General features: G+C 42.5%; 1 protein-coding gene across 4 annotated transcripts in view; it reads left to right on the plus strand.

The window, feature by feature from the left end:
• Window positions 1-21,377, plus strand: part of DUSP22 (dual specificity phosphatase 22) — a 69,597-nt gene that overhangs the window by 21,981 nt on the left and 26,239 nt on the right. For 2 of the 4 annotated variants that reach the window (XM_026511353.4, XM_026511352.4), the window contains exon 3: window positions 1,214-1,296. The exons of 1 other annotated variant lie outside the window; for it this stretch is intronic. In XM_026511353.4, the coding sequence (XP_026367138.1) occupies window positions 1,214-1,296 (83 nt within the window). Of the gene's footprint in view, window positions 1-1,211; window positions 1,297-21,377 lie in introns of those variants that run through there. One more of the 4 variants, XM_057304840.1, reaches the window with a different exon arrangement.

Below are 21,377 nucleotides of genomic sequence, written 5' to 3' on the forward strand. Positions count from 1 at the left end.
AATATTCTCTAGAAACATGATAAATAAATATCTGACTCAGTCTGTTTTACCCCATCTCATTTAAAAAAGCTTGTCCCAGCTCAGGGCATGGGCATGGGGGGAGCCTTTTCCTGCTGGACTCCTGTTTTGTAGATTAGCAGGAGGGTTTCAACTTGAGGATTTTTACTCAGTCTTTCTCACACAGCATTAGCAGCATTAGCAGGGAATGTGAATTTTGGGGTCTCCTTAGTTTCATATGCAGATAATTAAATAGCTAACTGATAACTTATTCTGTTTGGGATTTTCAGAAAATGTTCCATTTTTACTTTTGTCCTGCAGTGAATTGTAGATATTATAAACCACAGTCTAATCTGCGTTTAAACCCATCCCTGCCTTTGACCTCAGGGTATATAGTAAGTGGGTCTTTTGTATGTGATTTTAACTTAGATTATTAATCATTAATAACAAGTGGCAACTACCAAATGACCTCATAGGTTCACTTTCTTTAAATAGCAACAGTCATGGTTACAATGTTTATTAATCTAAATAGACTTCAAGTTTTTTTTTTTTTTAAGATTTTATTTTTATTTATGTGACAGAGAGACAGCCAGTGAGAGAGGGAACACAAGCAGGGGGAGTGGGAGAAGAAGAAGCAGGCTCCCAGTGGAGGAGCCTGATGTGGGACTCGATCCCGGAACGCCGGGATCACGCCCTGAGCCAAAGGCAGACGCTTAACGACTGCGCTACCCAGGCGCCCCTAAATAGACTTCAAGTTTTATGTGACCACTTTGTATCAAAAAAATCTGACCATCAGAAATAAATTTAGTTGGGGTGCCTGGGTGGCACGGCGGTTAAGCGTCTGCCTTCAGCTCAGGGCGTGATCCCGGCGTTATGGGATTGAGCCCCACATCAGGCTCCTCTGCTATGAGCCTGCTTCTTCCTCTCCCACTCCCCCTGCTTGTGTTCCCCCTCTCGCTGGCTGTCTCTATCTCTGTCGAATAAATAAATAAAATCTTTAAAAAAAAAAAAAAGAAAGAAAGAAATTTAGTTATCTGCAAAATACATTAAAGCAATAGTCCTAAATTCCCTAGGTCTAGATTATTCTGGATATGGTCAATTATGAAGTTTCAAGAAAGAAATATGCAAGGCATTTTGTATTTTTTCCTGGCTCAACTTTACAAATAATTCACTTGCAGGGAAGAATAAAATGGTCATCTTCTTTCTTCTATGACAGATGCCAGAGATGCAGAGCAATTGAGCAAGAACAAGGTGACACATATTCTGTCTGTCCACGATAGTGCCAGGCCTCTGTTGGAGGTAAGGGAGAGCTTCGTGCATGTGTCTTTATTTGTATTCCCCGGGAGTGCATAGGACATTAATGAAGGCAACCACGTTCTCTCTGACACTGGTGTGCCCCTATTAATGTTGTGCACCCGTGGCTGTATTAATTTTGTTTCCAGGCCATATTGGTGTCTATGCCCTATCTATGGCATGGTGGAAGAGTGTATTCTTTCTCTGATTATTCTCCTGCTACATTGCTAGCTTGGCTTTCTTGTCTAAATGCCCAATAATAAGTTGATGCTGCATTTACTTGTAGATTTTAAGAACATTTAAAACTCATTTGCATTCCCTTCAATATTATCCCTGGTTTTAGAATCCAGAAAAACTCAGGTTGCTCATTTCTTGATTTTTTTTTCCCATTTAAACTCAGTTATCTACCATTTGCATTTAAAGACAAAAGACAACAGAAGATAAATTGTCACTGGAGATTTCCAGGGCTTCTGATACAGAGACTATCTGTGTAGAAGCTGTTGTTAAGGTGTAGGTTTTCGAGTAAACAGGGTGTGTCTGCCTGTACACTAATTACAAAAACATCTTCGCATCTTCAATTTTACGCTAATGGACGGTTTGAGCTGTTGGCCAGGAGTAAAATCTATTTCTGTTTATTAGCCTGGACGGAGCCCAGGTTATCTTTTTAAAGAAAATAGTGCACGTGTGGTTGTGATGCATTTGTGTTCTTCTGTTGTAGGGGGGGCTATTGGAAGGGGAGGGGTGACTCGGTCTAAAAGAAATAATCCAAGTTCAAGCTGTTTTCATTTAAATTCATATTATGCAAGAGCAGGTAGTATACTTTTTATTTTAAATTTATTTTCCTTGGCTACTAGAGCTGCTGGCTTTCAGTCAGTGTTAAAGAAACGAGGATATGGAATAGTAAGTGACTCTAGTAAATGTTATGGTACTGGAGAACCATAGGTGGGGAAGAAACCTCAGTTCACTTCTCCAGATCTGTGAACTCATACTTCCTTCTGTTGTTTTGGCTCTGTTTTTTTTTTTTTTTTTTTTTTTGAGGTGCTATAATTTGTGTTACAGCATGATTTTGTTGGAAACAATAACAACAGCACATCATTTTTTTTGGAGATGAACAGTTCCTTTGAAAATGGCTACTCCGTTTCTTCATCCATCAACAATAGTTTATATTTAAAATATAGCCAAGCTATGGCCAAGATAATAAGTTAAATGCAAACTGGTCATGATTGACTTCCTCTTTAAATCACAAGATGAGGCTTGAGGTTTCCTTTATTTTAATAAATTACAGAGATGTCCTTCCCACCCTCACCCTCCAGGCCTGCCTCACTACGTTATGTTTCGTTTAGTGGAACACATTGCCGTGTATGAGCGTGGCCCTAAGTCTGCTCACATTGTAACTTCTGTTTAGATGCAAGACCTTCATGTGTTAGACATTAAAAGAGCTCTAGGCTTTATCTGTCTGGCCTCCTCCAGGTTACATGTGGGAAACAAAGGGCTAGCAAGTAAAATAGGTGGGACTGTAACCTCGTAAAAAGAGACACTGTTTGTATAAAAACCTCAGAGCTGTAGGAAAACTGTTTCCCTCATCAGCATTCCTTTTTATTCCCTCATATTTCAGTTTATAAGGACAAATTCTGCCTTGAAAAAAAAAAGGAGAAATTCTGTGCCTTTTCTTTAGAGACAGGTCTTACTTAGCAACATCCTGTTGTAGTCTTTGAATGCTATTATTACCTCAGCTTGATGATGAGTACTTTCCTGTGATTTCATATTCATTAAGAGACCATCCTTTTATAGCATAACATAGGTTAATATTCCCCTCTTATTTTGTTCATTTTTAAGTTCACAAATAATTCACGAATACATCCTTAGAAAGGAATTAAAGCAGTACCTCTCTGATTGCACAAGTGGGGAAAACTCAGTCACCAAAAGTTATTTGAACTCATGTGCTCACGATAAGTTACTGGGATAGAGGAGGTTCGCAGGGTCCCAGAAGTTTGAAAACTTTGTTTAGCCCTCTGCCTATGCGTAAAGGCACTCTTCGGTCTTAAAATTTTTAAAAAAGATTTTATTTATTTATTTGAGATAGAGCGAGAGTGAAAGAGAGAGAGCACAAGCAGGGAGAGCAGCAAGCAGAGGAAGAAGCTGGCTCGCCACTGAGCAGGGAGCCCGACATGAGGTTCTATCCCAGGACCCAGGGCTGAAGGCAGATGCCTAACTGACTGAGCCATCTAGGCGCCCCCTGTCTTAAATTTTAAATTCAGTTCCAGAAGGCACGATCTCATCCAGCTTGAAATGAGTCAGGGAATATGTTTGGAGTTGGTAGGGAAATGAGGGATGGATTGTATTCTTCAGCAGCTCTGTGTTATGCTGGCCTTGATCACTGAGGGGAAGTAGAGCAGGGATGAAGGTGAGAAGGCAGACTGTGTGCAGAGCCAAGCAACTGCAATAAACTGAACCCCAACCTGATAAGGGGCCCTAATAAAAGGTGGAAGGATAAGGGATGCTGGGACCTCCTTTATGTTCCAAGATCTTCAAAGCTCCATTTATTGAATGGGCCCTAACTTACTCTGGGCAGCACTAGTCTGGGGCCAGGCTGGGAGTGGCAAGGTTGTTATTGTTTAAAATTGAAGGTTTCAGTGCTACTAATTCCATGCAGGAGTTCTCCAAGCCCTGCTGCCATGTTACTACACTGTTAGGTACTTCTTTGGTTCATTTCCAACAAATATCTGAATGGGTTTAAAAGCACTGGGCGCTTAGCATCAAGTATCAAAGGCTTTTATAATCAATAGGAGGCTAAATGAGAGAGGGCAGTCATATTATGCAACGTGGTTTCTACAACAGAGGTCATAGGTCAAAGGCTTCGTGAACATTCTAGAAGGATAGATTGTTGAACAGTATGTCTGGAATGTGATGCTTTTCAAAAAAATAAAGAAGTTTAGGGAATTTAGCACATCATAGGCTCCTCCAGAAGATTCACAGATTTACTGACGGAATAAAAGCTTTCAGGTTCTGCACTGAAGACACACATTTATCAATCTTTCTAAACAGGGAACCAGTTTGTGTGTGTGCCTGCTTAGGTAACGTACCACCTGTTAACATCCCATGGGACTATATTCTGCTGAATACAGTCATGGACATTCAGATTGAGAAGGACTCAGGAAAGGGGTCTGCTATCCCTTGGAGTCCGGGGTGAGCCTCCAGGGTGAGCCTCCAGGGTGAGCACTGTTCAGAGGGATGCTTATGTAACTAGTAAGCTAGGGCAACCGTGCTCAAGGAAAGGGTGCCAAACCTGATCTTATTCCCAAATGAGCCTGCCCTCGTATAGGTTGTTGAGAGAACCCAGTATTTGTAGAATGGAAGATTGCACAGTTTTTGTGCCTGTTACATCCTCTGTGGTCTTAATGATTTGTAACCTGTTGGAACACCTGACCAGTGACAATACTGTGAAGTGCACTCGCCATGAAAAGCCTCATGAATATGTTGACTACGTCTTCACTTATTATGCATTTATTGATTTTACTTTGGGAGGGACTTTTTAAAATTTTTGTATTTGTTTTATTTTTTTAAAAGATTTTATTTATTTATTTGACAGAGAGAGAGAGGCAGCGAGAGAGGGAACACAAGCAGGGGGAGTGGGAGAGGGAGAAGTAGGCTTTCCGCTGAGCAGGGAGCCTGATGCAGGGCTCGATCCCAGAACCCTGGGATCACACCCTGAACCGAAGGCAGACGCTTAACTACTGAGCCACCCAGGTGCCCTTAGGAGGGACTTTTAAGGAACTCATGACTTGGTTGATTTCAGTTAGATTAGATGTGATTCTCTATTTGGGTACTTTTTAGACAGGTTTCCTAACATAGTGTTAGCAGAGTTTTATACCCTTTCTAGCAACCCTATAGGCGGAAAGAAATGAAAGAATAAAAGGTACTGTTCTCAGGCCTTTGCAGTGGCGGGGCCTCACCTCGCCTCTGGTCATCTAGTGAAGCCAGGTGATCTTTAGTGCTCCCTTGGAGGATGAGACAAGTTTGTTGTTGTTGTTTTTTTAAAGATTTTATTTATTTATTTGACAGAGACAGCCAGCGAGAGAGGGAACACAAGCAGGGGAGTGGGAGAGGAAGAAGCAGGCTCCTAGCGGAGGAGCCTGATGTGGGGCTCGATCCCACAACGCCGGGATCACGCCCTGAGCCGAAGGCAGACGCTTAATGACTGTGCCCCCCAGGCGCCCCGAGACAAGATTTGTTTATCCTTTGAACCATGGGGCAAGGTGGTCAGCCAAGAGCAGGAGGTCCAAAGCCCCAATGCCCGTTTCTTCAGAAGAGTATCTGAGGGGTAGTTCTTCTAAAATGCAGATTCTTAGAAACAGCAGAAACTCAGGGGCCTTTATATTCACTTGAGGCAGCCCTAGACTAATATCTAAGATTCTGAAGAGCTCTGGCTCCCTTTCCCTGCCTACTGCTCTGTGTTTGGTATAGAAATCCCAGCTGAACAGAGTCCCAGGGATCACTTACCTTGATTCCATCACTGTGTAGACAGAGAAACTGAAGTTCAGAGACATGAAGGGACTTGCCCACAATTCCATAGTTGGTCCAGGTAGCTTGATAGCAACCTGGGTCTTCTTTCCCAGGCCAGAGATTTCCCCAGAGTGCCTTACTGTCTTGGTCCTCTCCTTGAATGACTGATGCTTGTGAATCTGCAAGTAGTGTTAGTAGAATTTGCCACATCAGCTTTGGACAGGGTTATACCATTTGTGCCCTTACTGGCAGTGTATGAAAGTTCCTGTTTCCCATACTATCACCAGCACGGAGTTTTGTTCTTCATTACTATTAATTAGCAAAATTTTTGTTTTGTTTTATTTGCTGTGAATGCCATCCTCACAGTGCTGTGTCTCTTGCCCAGACAGTTCTTCCCTTTGAAGACAGGGAGTGATTGATTGATTGACTGATTGGTTGAGCTCTTGCTACAAGCCAGACCCTGGGACAGATGCTGGAGATAACAGAAGGGAATCAATCCCAATATTTGCCCCGATGAAGCCCTTAGAGTATAAATAAGATATATATTATAGATATTTTATAAATACTACTAATAATTAAGTCTAGAAAAGGAAGAGCTCTGGCTCAGGATAGGCCCTCAGTGCTAGGAGTCAAGTAGGAACACAGGCTGTGGAAGCTCAGAGAATAAGGTCCCTTCTCTGCCGCATGAATCTGGAGGTATTTGACTGGGTTTCTGGAAATGACTGGGAATTTGAAAAATCTGGTCAGTAGCATTCCATCCAGGAGGAAGCTGGTAGTGCCAAGACATGACTTCTGGTAGAGCTCTGATTCCATGACAGTCACACCAATGTCTTTCGATCCTCCAAAAGCTCTGAGAGCCCAGCAGGGCAGATGGCATTGTCCTGGTTCCTTCACAGCATAATCAGACCTGGTGACTTGCTCATGTCACCTCCAACAAGTGGCAGGGCCAGGGGGAAAATTAATTGCCACATTTATTAATTTCAAATAGGAATTAAGTCCAGACCTGTAATTAAAATATTTAAGGGGAAAAAAGCCTTTGTTTTGCTGTTTAGGACTTGGCTGGGGGGTTGCTTGCTTTTGCTGGGGTGTTCCCTTATTTGTGAGTTGCGTCTTCAGTGCTGACTGATTACTCCAGATTTGTAGGCTGGTGAAAACTCCTATCACAAAGACGGTGCTTTTTCATATCAGGAACCCCGTATTGTTTATAGGTGCTGAGGAAGTAATATTGAGCAATGAAAGATTTCTCCCTTCCCCTGAAAAAAGAAACAGAACTCTATCTTTCTAATGTAAAAATTTCAGAGTTTGTTTCATTTTTCATTCTGTGTATTTAACCAGAGCACCTGCAGGAAACAAAACTATTTTTGCTATCAACAAAAATGCTTTAAAAAGTATTCTTATTCCTTCACTGGACTAATTCTCCAAATAGTTTTAAGTTTTAAAGGATGTATATTTTAGGATTAAATAGAAAAAAACAGTAGTTTATATGCATATATTCAAACCAGGGTATTGTATGTATACCACGTAGGTTTTTGAGCTTGAGTTCAGCTTGGATGTGTATTCTTTCCATTTTAAGTTGTGACTTTTATACTTTGAACCACCTAAGTTTTTTTTTTTTTTCCCAAAGAATAAGCTGTTGTCATAGAAGTCACTTATTCCTGGGGGTTCTGTTTTATATTTCCTTTAACACTAAAGACATTTTTTTGAGGTGCCCAGGCTCACAATTTAATTTTGTTAGTTTTGTTTATGGTTGGGCATGTCTTCTGGTTCTAATACTTATTGTTATCTACATGTCTGTACTGCTGTCTTTATTACCCACGTATTTATGAGAAAACTCTCACCAAGGTGAGCTGTTCCATCTACTCGGACAGCGGTGCTGGGAGACCGAGAGGCTCCTTGACAGACCTTGGTCATCTGCTACATGTCTGTGTGGTGACCCACCCCATTTCACTACCTCAAAAGTTTAGCTGGTTTCCCAACTGTAAAAGCACACTAGAACCAAGGGGTTAAGTGGCATTTAAAGTTTAAGAAACTATGCTTCAATGTGTTCTTTTTTCTTCCACCCTCTTGCCTGCCCAAGCCCTACCCTTCCTCACAGCTTGGCCCTAGCTCTCCTTCTTCTGAGAAGGACACTCCCAGTGCCCTCCAGCCTCAGGACTTCTTCCCTTTTCTCTGCAGTATTTGTCGTTTGTCCTCTTAACTGGCTGTGAACTGTACACCCTCTGACAGCTTCTGTAGTCTCTTGAGCGGTCATTTAACCACTGTTCGATGAACTAGCTCTTCGCTGCCTGTGTCCAAGCTCCAGCTGCCCTCAGGCCCACAGCGGGCGGGTGCCGCGTTGGGATTTCTTTGGCCTTCCCCAGCACTCAACCCTCTGCAGATGCTCGCCGATGAGCTGAGAACCACATGCGTGTTCAGCTCCATTCCAAAATGAGAAATCCTGTCTTTGGTCATTTGTGGCACATTGACGGGTATGAAAGAAGAGCTGTGCCAAGAGTGATTTATTAACCATGAGTAATAAGTGAAGCCAGAGGATCTGGTTAATGCAACCCAGCCTCACTTATGTGCGTTGTTTGTTCTGTTCCTCACTTGTCAGTAAGTGTTAAGAAACATAGACGTACTGTTTTATGGAGCTCTTGTGGACTCTAGTTCAGAATTACGTCTTGCTAACCAAGAATCCCCTGTGACACTTCCGTGACTTTCTGATTGATTTCTTAAGGATCCTTCGGCTACTTTTGGTTTGCATTAGGAGCTTGGTCCTACAAGGAGGAAAGTACATCTAAGACACAGTGAGTGATCAGTTAAAAGGTTTGCCACAGCCAAGGCAGCATGCTTGAAGTGCAGGCAGAGTTGGTTGAGGCATTGTTTCAGATTTCAAGGAGCTTATAGCAAGATTCTGAAAAGCTGAGAGAATATTCAAGGTACAGGGGCTTGTGTTCCGGCTCAGGAGGGAGATCCTCATTGCTTGTGGTCCTGCTTTGGCAGACACACAGGCAGACTTGCACAGTGTCACCCCCAGCTCTGGTGCCTGTGTCAGTCCTCAGCTCTCAGGACCCAGGGCCCACCCTGCTCATGACCTTCAAGTCACAGGAGCTATAGGCTACCATAGCATACTTCCCCTAGCAGGATAGATAATTGACAAAAGCCACACATTTCGTCTTGTACCCACAGAGGTATGGGCAACGATGTTCACCGCAACTCTGTTTGTAATGGTAAAAAATTGGAGCCAACCCACACATTTAGTAGAAGGGTAGTAGTGCTCGATTATGATACATCCATATTAAGAAATACTCTGCAGCGATTCAAAAGAAGAAGAAGAAGGTTTATATCGTATGCACAGGGAAAAGTTAATTGTTAAGCAAAAGAAGCAAATTGTAGAATAATATCCACAATATGATCCCATTTATGTAAAACTAAATATTGTTTGCATATTTCTGTGGGTACATATATATGCATGTAAATGGACAGATAAAGGTCTAGAAGGACCATGCTAGATTCCTCAGAGTGGTAAAGTGGAGTAAGATGGGAAAGAGGGTAGGAAGGATGAGTTTCATTTTTGTCTTTATTTTTATGTATTTTTCACAATGGGAGTATCTTCATAATTTCTCTTTGAATGAAGGAAGGTAGGCAGGTGGGTGGCCATACTCTTGGTGTCTGTAGTAGTGACTAGTAGATTGCATTTGGATGTTCAGATTTGGCCGGAATGGGTTCTGTGGTAACAGTGTTCCCTATGCTTTCATATGTGCATGTTTGACATTAGACAGCTGTGTCCTTGTTGTCCATGATCAGGGGGGTATAAACCATTCATTTCAATCATCTTAATCTTAAAAGGGGAAAGATAGCTGAAGACGAACCTTTCAGCTGTATAGATTTTATTTTCTGTATCAGTTATCTTTTACTTGATTGTTTCACTTAAATGAGTTTATGTCCTTTCTTAAGATTCACAGATTTCCCTAGTGATGCAGCTTGAAGCATTGGGCAGATTTCCTATTTGGATTGGCCATTGGATCCAGGGTAGATGATTTTAGTTATTTTATTGGCATTGCAAAAAACATCACACTATCGAGGTCCAGGGCCTTTGAAAACAAATCATTGTTTGACCATGGTTTTCAGATTGACAGTTGTTTCCAGTGAACCCCAGTTGTTTTCACCTCTCTAAGAAAGTCTCTTTGATGCCACCCAAGTATCAGTGGTACCTACCATACCGAAGGCTTGCAGCAGCTTTCATGTGTTGAAGTAAATTTGTTTGAAGCCAACCCCAGACTTAAATAGAAATGACTCAAATAGAAATGATTATGGTAGGTATCGAAAACTGTCTAGTAATCGCTCTTTCTTGAATCAAGCTGTATCTGAGTTCCGTGTGTGTGGGCAGTCAAGTGCATAAGACAGCTCCATCTGGCTGCTGACCCTTCTGTGACAAGCTCACTTGCAAATGCAGTTCTAAAACCAGAATTCCAGCATGAATGGACTAAAAGGGACTTGAAATATTCTAGTACTTCATTGATTCTAGAGAGGAAACAGTGCTTTTTTGTTTCTAAATGAAAGAGATCTGTGTTAACCTTTCGTTTCTCTGGTTTTCTAGAGCACCCTGCATTTCAGGTGTGGACCTTCTCTTTAGTACTCAAACTTACTGACCAGCCTCTGCACATAACTGAAGACTTGTACAAACCTGCTGAACTTTTCTCTGAGTCAGGTCCCAGTGGTTTTGTTGTTGTTGTTGTTGTTTTAACATTTCCTGCTCAGTGCCCTGTCTTGTCCATCTTGCCCTGACTCCCCTGTGCGATCAAGTACTGACCATGTTGTGTGCTGAGTGCTGAATTTCTGAAGTGGGCCTGCCTTGTTTGCATCCCTCCTTTTTCTCAATGGGAAATGTACCAGTGGCAAGATCTCCTGGTATCTCCAAACCGGTATCTCAGGAAAAGCAAGTAGCACATGGTCTCCCCTCTGTGCTTCAGCTGGAGTGATAGTATGCATTGTTGCAACTACAGAAATTGCCTATAAATGCTGAAGCACAGGGTAGAGCTCTGTCCACTTACATAAGATCTTCAGGCTCATGAACTGGGGAATTTGGTGAAGAATTTGTAAAGAGGGGTATTTAGGCAGTCTTGTAGGACTAGTATGGTTTGGTTCAGTGGGGAGATCTGTCTTGACTAGGAGCAGCCCTTCCGGGCTGGTCAGGAAGGGGGAAATAAGCCCTGGAGCCATAGAAGATGTGTGGAAGTCGGCTGATTATAGAGTGGAGAAGGTGGTCAGCATGGTGGGGTAAGGGTGGGGCCATATTCAGTTCTCCTTTTGGCTAAATTAGGAGTTATTCCTTCAAATTCAGCAGATGTTTACTTACCTTGTAGCAAGGATTGGGGATAAAATACAAGGAGAAGTAAGGTGGGGCCCAGTGTTTAGAAGAGACAGGCACAGAAATCCCTTTAGGGGCACCCCAGGGCACAGAGGGGTTGGAGAGAAGGAGCTCTGGTGCAGATATAATGCACTTCTGCAGTTCTTTGGCCATCAACCCTTAACAAGAAGCTCTTAGGCATGACTGTGCTGGGTGCTATGAGCCCTAGAAGGCGGAGAGTAAGTGACATAGGAGCAAAATCTGGAAAGCTTTAATAGGGGTCCAGTTTTGCTAAGGAGTTTAAAAGGGAAGAGCAGCTTAGTTTGGAAGAAACAACCAAAGTGAATATCCTGGGGGAAATATGTTTCTGGTCCCAGGTTAGGACAGCACAGCATGTGGCTGGCAGACCATCGGGAACCTGAGCCTTATGGTGGTAGAGGCAGAGGACATCTAGCCCAAGGGAACTGAACAGGTGTCAGGCTCCTTGGGTGAAGGGCCTTTGAGTCTGCAGTCAGAGTTGGAATGAGAAGTTAAATGTGGTTGGTTGGCTGGTTGGTTGGTTAAGACCCACAGCAGGGTATAATGGCTCTATAGGTACTGTTGTTTTTAGCTATAAGAAAAAGAATGATTTAAATGTAGCTTGGTTTACTGAAGACTGGTTTAAGCAAATTTGCCAATTTCAGGTGCTCCTAATAATTCATTGGTGGTAGGCACTGCAGGTGGACCTTTTGCCTGCCACAGCTGCAAGGGAAGTGATCCAAACTGTCTTTAAAAGCCTGAGAGTAAAGCGATGGCCCCTTGCTAGAGTCATTGTCTCAGTGCAGGCTAAGTGGACAGGTCATGCCCATACTGCTCTTTGAAGTGCTTCCCCCTCTCTGTGGTCTGACTCCTGAGATGTTTTGCAGACCTTTGTGAGTGTGCTGGTGCAGAGGGTGCTGTCAAACCCTGGGTTTGAATTGAGAAATTATTTCTCCTTTCAGTTATCACCACAATTAGTACAGATGTTGAGTTTCAACATTCAGTGCTGAGCAGCGGCTTCTTCCACTAGCTCTTATCTGCTTTTCTGATGGGAAAACAAATGAAATACACGGCGAAAGTTGGAGCTAGTCAAGCCATACCTGCATTCAGCAGTGGTGAAGGAGGAGAAGTAGAGGCACCTGAAATCTGAATTAGAGCCTCCTTCTCTCGGGGGCCAATACAGACAGGCTTGTTTGCTTCTCAGATTTTCCCCCAATTAAAGGGAGACAATCCGTAAGATTCCTCTGGTGAAAAGCACAGCCAGCTGCCAGAGAAGGGAGAGAACATGTGGGAAACCTGCCATGGGGTTGACCTTTTATCCTTTAAATGGTTGCAAAGAGATAATTTTTCTGTTATTGTGTGATCATGGAGAAGGCATCTCAGACAGACAGAGCTGAGCCCAGACCTTGAGTTGGGCCTTCTGGTCATGGAAACTATTCCTTAGCACAGTGGTATAGAGATCGTTTCAGAGTGTACTGGTTTTTAAAGCGGTTAGGGCTTAGCAAGGGTGGAACTGGTCCAAAATGACTTTACCTATTTAGTGATCTGCCTTGTCAAGGAGACCATCCCCACAGCACCCAAGCGGGAGGTCATTCCAAATCTACTGTAAATGATTAATTTAAACTGCATTATAGAATGCTTCAATACTATGCCCTAAAGTCAGAATAACATTTCTAATAAAGTCAGAATAACATTTCCAAGTATTTTTTTTTTTAATGTTCCTTTAGACTGAGGCTAGCCACCTTTTCTCATGGGGACCTCTCCTAGTGCTGCTTCTGCATGTGTGACGGCATTGTGGTGGAATAGTCTCAACCAGTCATCTTGAGGTCCTGCTGACCCCAGTGAGGGAGGGACCTCTGGCCTCCTTGGTAGCCAGTCTCACTCACTCCTTGTGAGTCCTACACGGGCTCTAACGAAGGTGGCCTGGGACTTCCTTCTATGCCTAGTGCAAGAGGATGCAGCTGTCAAAATAAAAATAGACCGTCAGATTGCTTTCAATGGCAGCAGTGGGGGAGGGAAGATTTGGTGAAGTGCTGCCCTTTCAAAGGAAGGCCATGGAATGTTGACCAGGCAATCCTTAAAACAGAGCAAGGAAAATGTGCCCCCCATTATGTTTGGGAAATAGGACACCCCTTCTGTACATGAATGTACCATGAAATGCGCCATCTCTAATAATCCACGTTTACCTGCATTTTAGGTCCTTATGTTCAGGAAAAACGGGAGAGTTACTGTTCTCTGCTCCACTCTTCTCTACCCTTCCAGCCCATGGCTCATTCTCACTGCTCTGAGCAACATGGCCCTTCTTTTGTGGCTCATGTACTGGCCTTGACCATGTGTAGCCTTTGCATGTCATAAACATTAGCCCTACCCATGTACAACTGGCCAGCTCTCCAGGGCAGGACCTGCTCTGGGTCAGTGTTTGTTTCATTCTTGAAACAAACCATTTCTAGGTCTGATCCCACATAGAGGAGGTGATATTAGGCCTGAGGGATTATGAATGCTCTTTAGAAAAAGTTTCTTAGCTTTTTCAAAGCTGCAGATTACATCCCAGCCTGAAGACAAGGGGCAGTCCACAAAGTTGATAGCTCACCCTTCAGTGAATTTATTATTCTATCGTAAGTGAGAGAGTCTGAGAACTCATTTGCTTAGTAATCTGCAAGAGAGGACACAAATGACCTTTGAAACAATCCTGTGTTCCTCCCTGAGTTGGGAGATGCATTTAAGACGGGAAATAGTCACTTTCTTGCTGGAAAGGTGAGGATGACTCAGGCAGGTGTGCTCATCCAGGTCTGGGAGACAAACCGAAGTGTGAGTGTGGCTCTCTCCACCGGTTCTCGTGAGCTGTCTGCGGTCAGCATTCTGCAGCCTGGTCTGTGTGGTGCCGTATTTGCTCCTAACCCAGGGCTGCCAGTCAGGTAGAGATGACTGACAGCAAACTCGCCTTTTCCATTTATTGAACACGTTCCAGCTGCACTTAGTGTGTTGCACATTTTCCATCAAAGTTCTTTGTTAGAAATGTCCTATATTCGAGGAAAATTCCTCTGTCCCTTTCTTTTGCAGAGTAAGGAAGAGAATTGAGCACAAGTAGTGTTTTGGAATACTGCAATTCTAAGAAGGCGGTGTGCTGTGTCAGATATCATTTCAATGTAGAAGAAACGTGTGATATGCAGAGCAAACCCGAAGCCATCAGAATGACTCTGTGAAATGTCACTGTCTAGACCGGGCTCAGCACACTTTTTTTTAAAATCAAGGGACAGATGGTAAATATTTTGAGCTTTGTGGGCCTGAAGTTCCCTGTGACAGTACAATGCTCTATCCTGTAGCATGAAAGGAGCTATAGACAATACATAGATGAACAGGTGTGACCGTGTCCCAATAAACATGGGCCTTTTGCCCAATAAACTCCTGGCATCTTCCAGGAGTCTGTGTGCCAGCCATGTAGTGTGGTGTCAGGGCATTTAGGACAGGGAGCCGGAGCCAGCCTGAGTTGGAGGGAATGATGTCAGGGAAGGCTCTGTGCATAGGGCTGGTGGGTCACATCAGGGGCGGTTCCACTAAGGAAGTGCCCCTGGGAGCAGTCCTGAAGAAGAAGGGTGTTCCAGAGGAAACAAACAAGCAAACAAACAAACACACACTGGGGAGAAGAAGTGACCCTGGGGAGGAGTGGGCAGGAAAGTACAGAGATTCTCAGGCAGCCTAGATACCTGGAGTTTGGTGAGCTGGGGGAGGTGAGCTTAGGAGGGAAGTTGTAGACAAGTCCTGAAGGATTGTGAACAGGATCTTTACTTTGCAGACAGGATGGATCCACTGAATATACTTTAGCAGCTGAGGCAGATTTACCTTTGTGTCTTTTACCAGTGGTAGCTGTAGAATGCTCCTGAAGTATCTACTGCTGATTTCTTCTGATGTCCAAGCATCAGTTTTCAATAATGGTAATTTTTGGTATGGTCATTTATCCTTAACATTCATTAAGTAATATTGTAGAATTACTTGGTTTGGAGAGATTGCTGAAACTGGCCCCGTTTTCATGAGTCACACTGAATACATCAGCGATCGTCAGACACAACTGAAATCACAGAAGAGGGCTTTCAGTGGTGGGTTGGAGCTGGCGCGAATCTCCCTCACCACCTTCCCATAACCCACCCATGTTGGCTCAAGGAAATTCAATGTGCTGACTTTGCCCACTTTAGCCTTTCAATGAAATAGTTGGAGCAAAAATAAGCATTTGGGTCCTCATCTGTTGATCTGACAAGTCAAATGTATGTCGTTTTTTGACTAACCTGAAAGAAGCCAGCAGGTGTTGGAGGGTTCTCATTTGCATTTTTTCTCACAAAATCAAACCAAAGGCTAAATCTTGTCTCTCCACTCCGACCTTCCCACCCCTCCCCACCCCATCAAGTACCACAGAGTTCTTGGAAGTTGTTATTTGTAGTAGTGTTTCCTAAATTTAGCTGGTGCAGGAAGAATCAGTGGCAAATGGGTGCCTGAAGAAAATGCATCTTGGGTTTAGACCTAGACTCAAAACATGTATAACGTAGCACAACTAAAGGTCGGTATTTATCTTCTGTGGTGATTTTCTACAGTGATTCCTAGGAGATTTCTGTTCTGGTACAAACAGAAAGGGAGATGGTCAAGAATCTCACCCCCTAGACCTTACCTGTTTTTTTGTTTTTGTTTTTTTAGATTTTATTTACTTATTGGTGGGGGGGGGGAGATTGAGAGAATGGGTGAGAGGAGGGGCAGAAGGAGAAGCAGACTCCCCTTGGCGAGGAAGCCCAAAGCAGGACTCGACCCCAGGACCCCAGGACCACGACCTGAGCCGAAGGCAAACGCTTAACCGACTGAGCCACCCAGGAGCCCTGTTTTTGTTTTTTGCTTTTTAAAGCCGACTTCCAGTTCTTAGTCCACAGACATACATAAGTTTTTCCAGATGTAATCTTTCTGCAGATATAATTTTGTAGTCTACTTTTTCCCTTTAAAAGATGTTATTGGCTATGTAAAAATTCTTAAATTGAGGAGAAATAATGATCAAAATCCATGGGCCAGGTACTGGGTTTGGCATCCATGTGTAGAACGTAGGTGGAGATCTTCCTGTGCTTTCTCTGGAGTAAGACACTCCACGAAGAGGCAACTTTGAAAGGAGAGTAAACTGTTAAACCTTGCATGCACATCTGAAAGCAAGTTCAAGTGAGAAATTGCCGTCTCTTGGGTCTGTGACCTTCAGGAGTGTGGCTAGGCTAATTTTTTCAGGTTACCTGCCTTTAGGTTTATATGAAGGTACAGAAGTAGTCAAATTCATAGAGACAGACAGTAGAATTGGGGGTTACCGGGGACTGGGGGAAGGGCTAATGGGAGTTAGTGTTTAATGGGTACAGAGTTTCCATTTGGGAAGATGAAAAAGTTCTAGAGATGAATGGTTGTGATGAGAATGTGAATATACATGATGCCGCTGAACTGCATACTTAAAAATGGTTAAAATGGCAAATTCTATGTTATGTCTATTTTACTACAATAAAAAGTACGGAGTGATTGTCTCAACTGGGAGAGACTTTTGTTTTTTGTGGTGGTGTATAAGCTGTGGTCTTGCTTCTTATCAAGTGTGGGACAGTCTAAACTTAATTCTTTTTTAATTTTGTTTCTTTATTGGTGTCAGATTTTTTGGTAATTTGGTGAATTAGGTCTTCATGGGGTCCCCAACTTACTTTGCTTAATTCAGTAATGGGTGTTAGATGATCAGTGTTAATAGAGTTTCACGTGTAGGAATTGCAGAGTCCAATTCAGCCTGCCGCCCTGATAACTCGTAAATGTGATTGTCAAAGAAAAAAATGTCATCTCTTTCAGAGGACTCCTCCTTTGTACACCCACATTGCTATGGGTATTTGGGTAGGATAAGATGAGAAACCAAGATCCAAGATCAGGTCGTTTTTATTAGCAGCTAAAATAACTTTTCCATCTCATGGATTTCCTGATTATGGTCTCTTAGTGAACTCCATCTCCCACTTATGTTTCCTCTTAGGTTGTGAATAAGTCCTTGCAGAAAATAGTTACATTCTATCACTGGTTCTATTAGCTTTCCTGAGAGAGAAAAGAGATTCTGAAGGGCTTGATCTTTCTTTTCTTTAGAAAAGTAGAGTGTCAGCTAGGTTCTTCAGAAGCCTCTTAACTTATGTTTCAGAAAGAAAAGAACAGTGAATTTTAGAAATTGTACTTGAAACAAGCGAGAGTTTGATCTCTTTACTAGTCCTGAAATCAGAATCTTGCCCCTGCTTTTCGAGTACTTGCCTATGTATCGTTTTAAGTGTAATCTTTAGTTTCAGCCCCAAAGAAAGGCAAAAACCTTACTTTTGGTGGTTACTATGCTTGTTGAAACAGAAAACAGAAAAATATTAGAACTTTTGAGAATATGGACTTAGAAAGCCTTAAACTTTGCTCAAGAAGGATCTCTGGAATACTTTCTAAACTTTCTTCTCAGTCAGTTGATACCTGTTGTCTCTTTCACAACCTAACACCAAAACTTTACCCCCAAAACTTTCTTTGGGTGATCCCATTGAAGTCTAACGTCTTTCCTGTCTTTTCCTAATGTTTTTCCACACTATGTAATACTAATTGACATGTTGCTTGTTATTATGAATATTCAGTGTATATGTGGTCAGTGTAAATATGAGGCTTTTTCTTAATTTTTTGCCTTTTTCCTCCCTCTGGTCCCCACCTTATCAGTAATAATAGCATTCTCAGGATGTATTAGGCCATTCAAAATGCCATGTAATCAAAAGAAACTACCTGCTCTTTCTTTGTCCCTCCTAGAAATCAAGACAGTCTTAAAGCATAGACTGAGCGAGCCCCTTTCCCTTAACTAAACTGGTTTTTGTATTCTTGGGCCAGCTGCCTAAGTTTAAAATCTGCAACTTGACACTTACTAGCTCCGCAAAGTTTAATATTAATTTGGCTTTCCTCCAGTCACTGTTTTGGAACATCATGGAAAGTATTAACCTTTTATCTATTTAATAATTTATTTCAAAGAAGATAATTTTAGTTTTATGGGTTTTTTTTTTTTTTAGTTTTAGAGGTGATATGTAGGAGTAGATATCACATAGCAAATGCTGTAGGAATAGAAACATTGCTGTTATTTTTTTTAATTCCAGTATATTAACGTACAGTATATTAGTTTGAGGTGTACAATGTAGTGACTCAAGGATTCTGTACATTACTCAGTGCTCATCACGATAAATGTACTTTTAATCCCCTTCACCTATTTCACCCATCCCTGCACCCACCTCCCCTCTGTTATTTTTATTACTTATGAATTTTTCAGATTGTTCTAGAATTTTGTCCTAGAATAAGATGTTTGTTACTTTTTTACTTCGTTTAACATGCTTTCCATTATTTAGCTAAACACATCCTGCCCCATATCTCTGTCTCTGCAAACCTCAATATTAAATGGTTTTTTTGGGGGGGAATCCATTAATACTAGGATAATTTTCAGTCTCTCCAGCTTGTAGCATTGAGGTCCTTAATGCTGTCAGCACTCTTGCTGCTTTCTGAATTAGTAATTAACTGCCATGAAGTGTACACATGTGCAGGCATCTGAAGACTTTTTTCAGGTACTTCATGTTCTGCAGTCTGTGGCCTCCAAGAGAGATACTTTTCGTGCTTTGTTAATGACTAAGCCAAGATAAATAGATGTTCTTGGGCGGTGAGCAGCTGAACCTTTTTGACAGTTTTGACTCCTTTCTTTACTGTATTTGCATAGTTTGTTCCCTTCTTATTGTAGATCATGGTGAGCCGATTCTTAACCAAGTCCCACTGGTGTGGACAGGCAGGAGACGGGTGTCTGGAACACGTGTGCCCTTCCTATGTCATGGCTAGAAGTTCAGCTCTCTTATTTTTACGGTCCCCGGGCATGGGCACTTTACGATATTTTTCTTCCCTTGTACTATTCCTGTAGTGTGATCTTCATGTTAATTGGTTTTCACCTTGTTCAACAGACATTTAGTGTTTACTATGTGCCAAGGAAGGTTATTGTTGTTCTACTTTTGAGAGAACATGATCTTATGTTTTATATCTTCTCTGTCCATCCTTAACAGTAGGGGATCCCCAAACTTGTGGCTGAGAGCTACTTTGTTCCTCCTTAGAAGCTTCACAGATGGGAAGCTGTAGCTGCCACATGCCCATCCCAGCTAGTGAGGGTGGGGGGCCCAACATGGCTGAAAGTTGCCTCCTCATCATCTGTGGGCATGGACGGAGGGATACCCTTTGCCATCTTCCTGCAGTTTGCTCTTGCCTAATGGGGCCAGCTGCCTCTTCTTTTTCGCATCAGGCACCAAAAAGGGGAATGGGACCCCACTCAGGGAACACCTGAAGGAAGTGAAGTGCTTTCCAGTCAAATTGCTGTTGGCATTTATGGGGAATGCTTTTAATAAGCTAAGAGCTATTTAGCCTCCCCTTCTGTCCATTCTCTTCCTTTCCTCCATTATTTTTTCTTCCCTCCCATCGTATGGGCCGGGCTGCTTTTAGATTTTGTTAGGATTACGTGGCTGTCAGTCAGCATGTGTGACAGGAAAGCATTTTTATCCTATGTTAGAGGGGATGCACCTCAGCGTCCTTGAGTGATTGAAGTTGCCCAGGCCAACAGTCACAGTGGAAGGGAAGGTGGAGACCTGAGAATCCTTCCCATCCCTCTGGAAGTAGAGGTCTGAAAGAGGTTGGAGGAAGTGTGTGGGAGGAGAGAATTTCATAAGCTGCTGGGCCTGATCCATGGCCAACTCTCACTTAAGAGTAAAAGAAAAAAGTAAATGAGTCATTCCAATGACAGATTTATGCAGTGATCGGTATGTGTGTCTATACCAATAAGCTTGCTTGGCCTTGATGGTGGGAAGTAGCGAAATTACTTATTTTTACAGTATCATTTCCTTTTCCACTTTCTTTCCTTTTAAATCACTGCTTTAATACCTCTCTGGGTTTGGAGGTGCTTTAGAACTTCAGACAACTGCCTCGATATTTCCAGCAGAGCACAGTGCCCGGAGTCCAGGAGGAAATGAGGACAGAGACAGAAGGAGGCAATTAGGGATGACAAAGTGAAGGTTGAACGAGGGAGAAACATCTGGCAGCTGATCCTTAAACTTTACCCTCGACGTATTCAAGCCTGTTTGGTCTCACATGAAGTATTTTCACAGGGAGAAGTAGTGGTAGAACTCATCTTCTTCACGAGCCTTTGTTGGAAGATGTAATGATTGACTCAGAGCTGAAAAAAAATGTAGGTGTACATGAATTCAGCACGAATTTTTTTTTTTTTTCCTGCCCTCTCGTAATCCTAAGAGACAGGGAGGGGAATGTGATCTCTCGGGTGTTAGTGACAGACAGCTGATTGCACTCTGAACTGGTTTAAGCAGGAAGGTGTTTGTTAAGAGATAGTTGAGAGCTTATGGTCTCCTCCGAAGAGCTGGAGAAACAGGCTTTCAGCTGAAGTTAAAGGAACAACGCTCAGACCACATCACACAACTGGTGAGATATGCTGCCACGTCTGCCCCCAGAACCACCTGCTTCTACTGCCACGTGCACCTGCCAAGCAGGTGCTCTTTACCCATCTGACTCGTCCCGTGTTCTGTTTCCAAATCCACCTCAAGTAGGTGTGTCAGATGATGAAACCAGGTCCTGAGTCTACACCCTAATAGCAAAGGTGGTTGAAAACTGTAGTTTACATGCATGGAAAAGTCAGCTTCACAATGTCCTGAAAGTATCAAAATGTGAACGTCTAGAAGGGTTTGGGGCAGCCACAAATGTAGATGTTCCCGACAAGACTACATTAGTAAAAACAACACAGAAATGCCTCATGATATGAATTAACAATAAAATTTTCATGATTAACTGCAAAAAATTCAAATAATTCTAGAAGACAAGTTATTTGATGACTTTATTTGCTGAGAGACGTTGGTAGTCTATATATTTCTATATATTTCTCCTTCATTTTCTCCCTTAGGTTGGTTATTTTTTTAGTGTTTGCTGTGTTTCTTCCCCTAGTTATTACCCATGACATGGTAGCAAGATCCTAAGAGATTAGAAGGGTTTAAAAATGGTTCATCGAAGTCCTCACAGAACCATATTCTTTTGCAAAGGTTGCTGAGATTTCTAGATTTTGTATTTTTACATGACATTGAAGACCTTTGGAACTATACTTTAAATCCCTCTGAAGAAGAAATAACCAGGCTTTAAGAAAAGATTTAATTAATTAGTTAATTAA

Source organism: Ursus arctos, unplaced genomic scaffold (genome assembly GCF_023065955.2).
Source record: "Ursus arctos isolate Adak ecotype North America unplaced genomic scaffold, UrsArc2.0 scaffold_31, whole genome shotgun sequence".
In the NCBI taxonomy this organism is placed as follows: Eukaryota; Metazoa; Chordata; class Mammalia; order Carnivora; family Ursidae; genus Ursus; species Ursus arctos.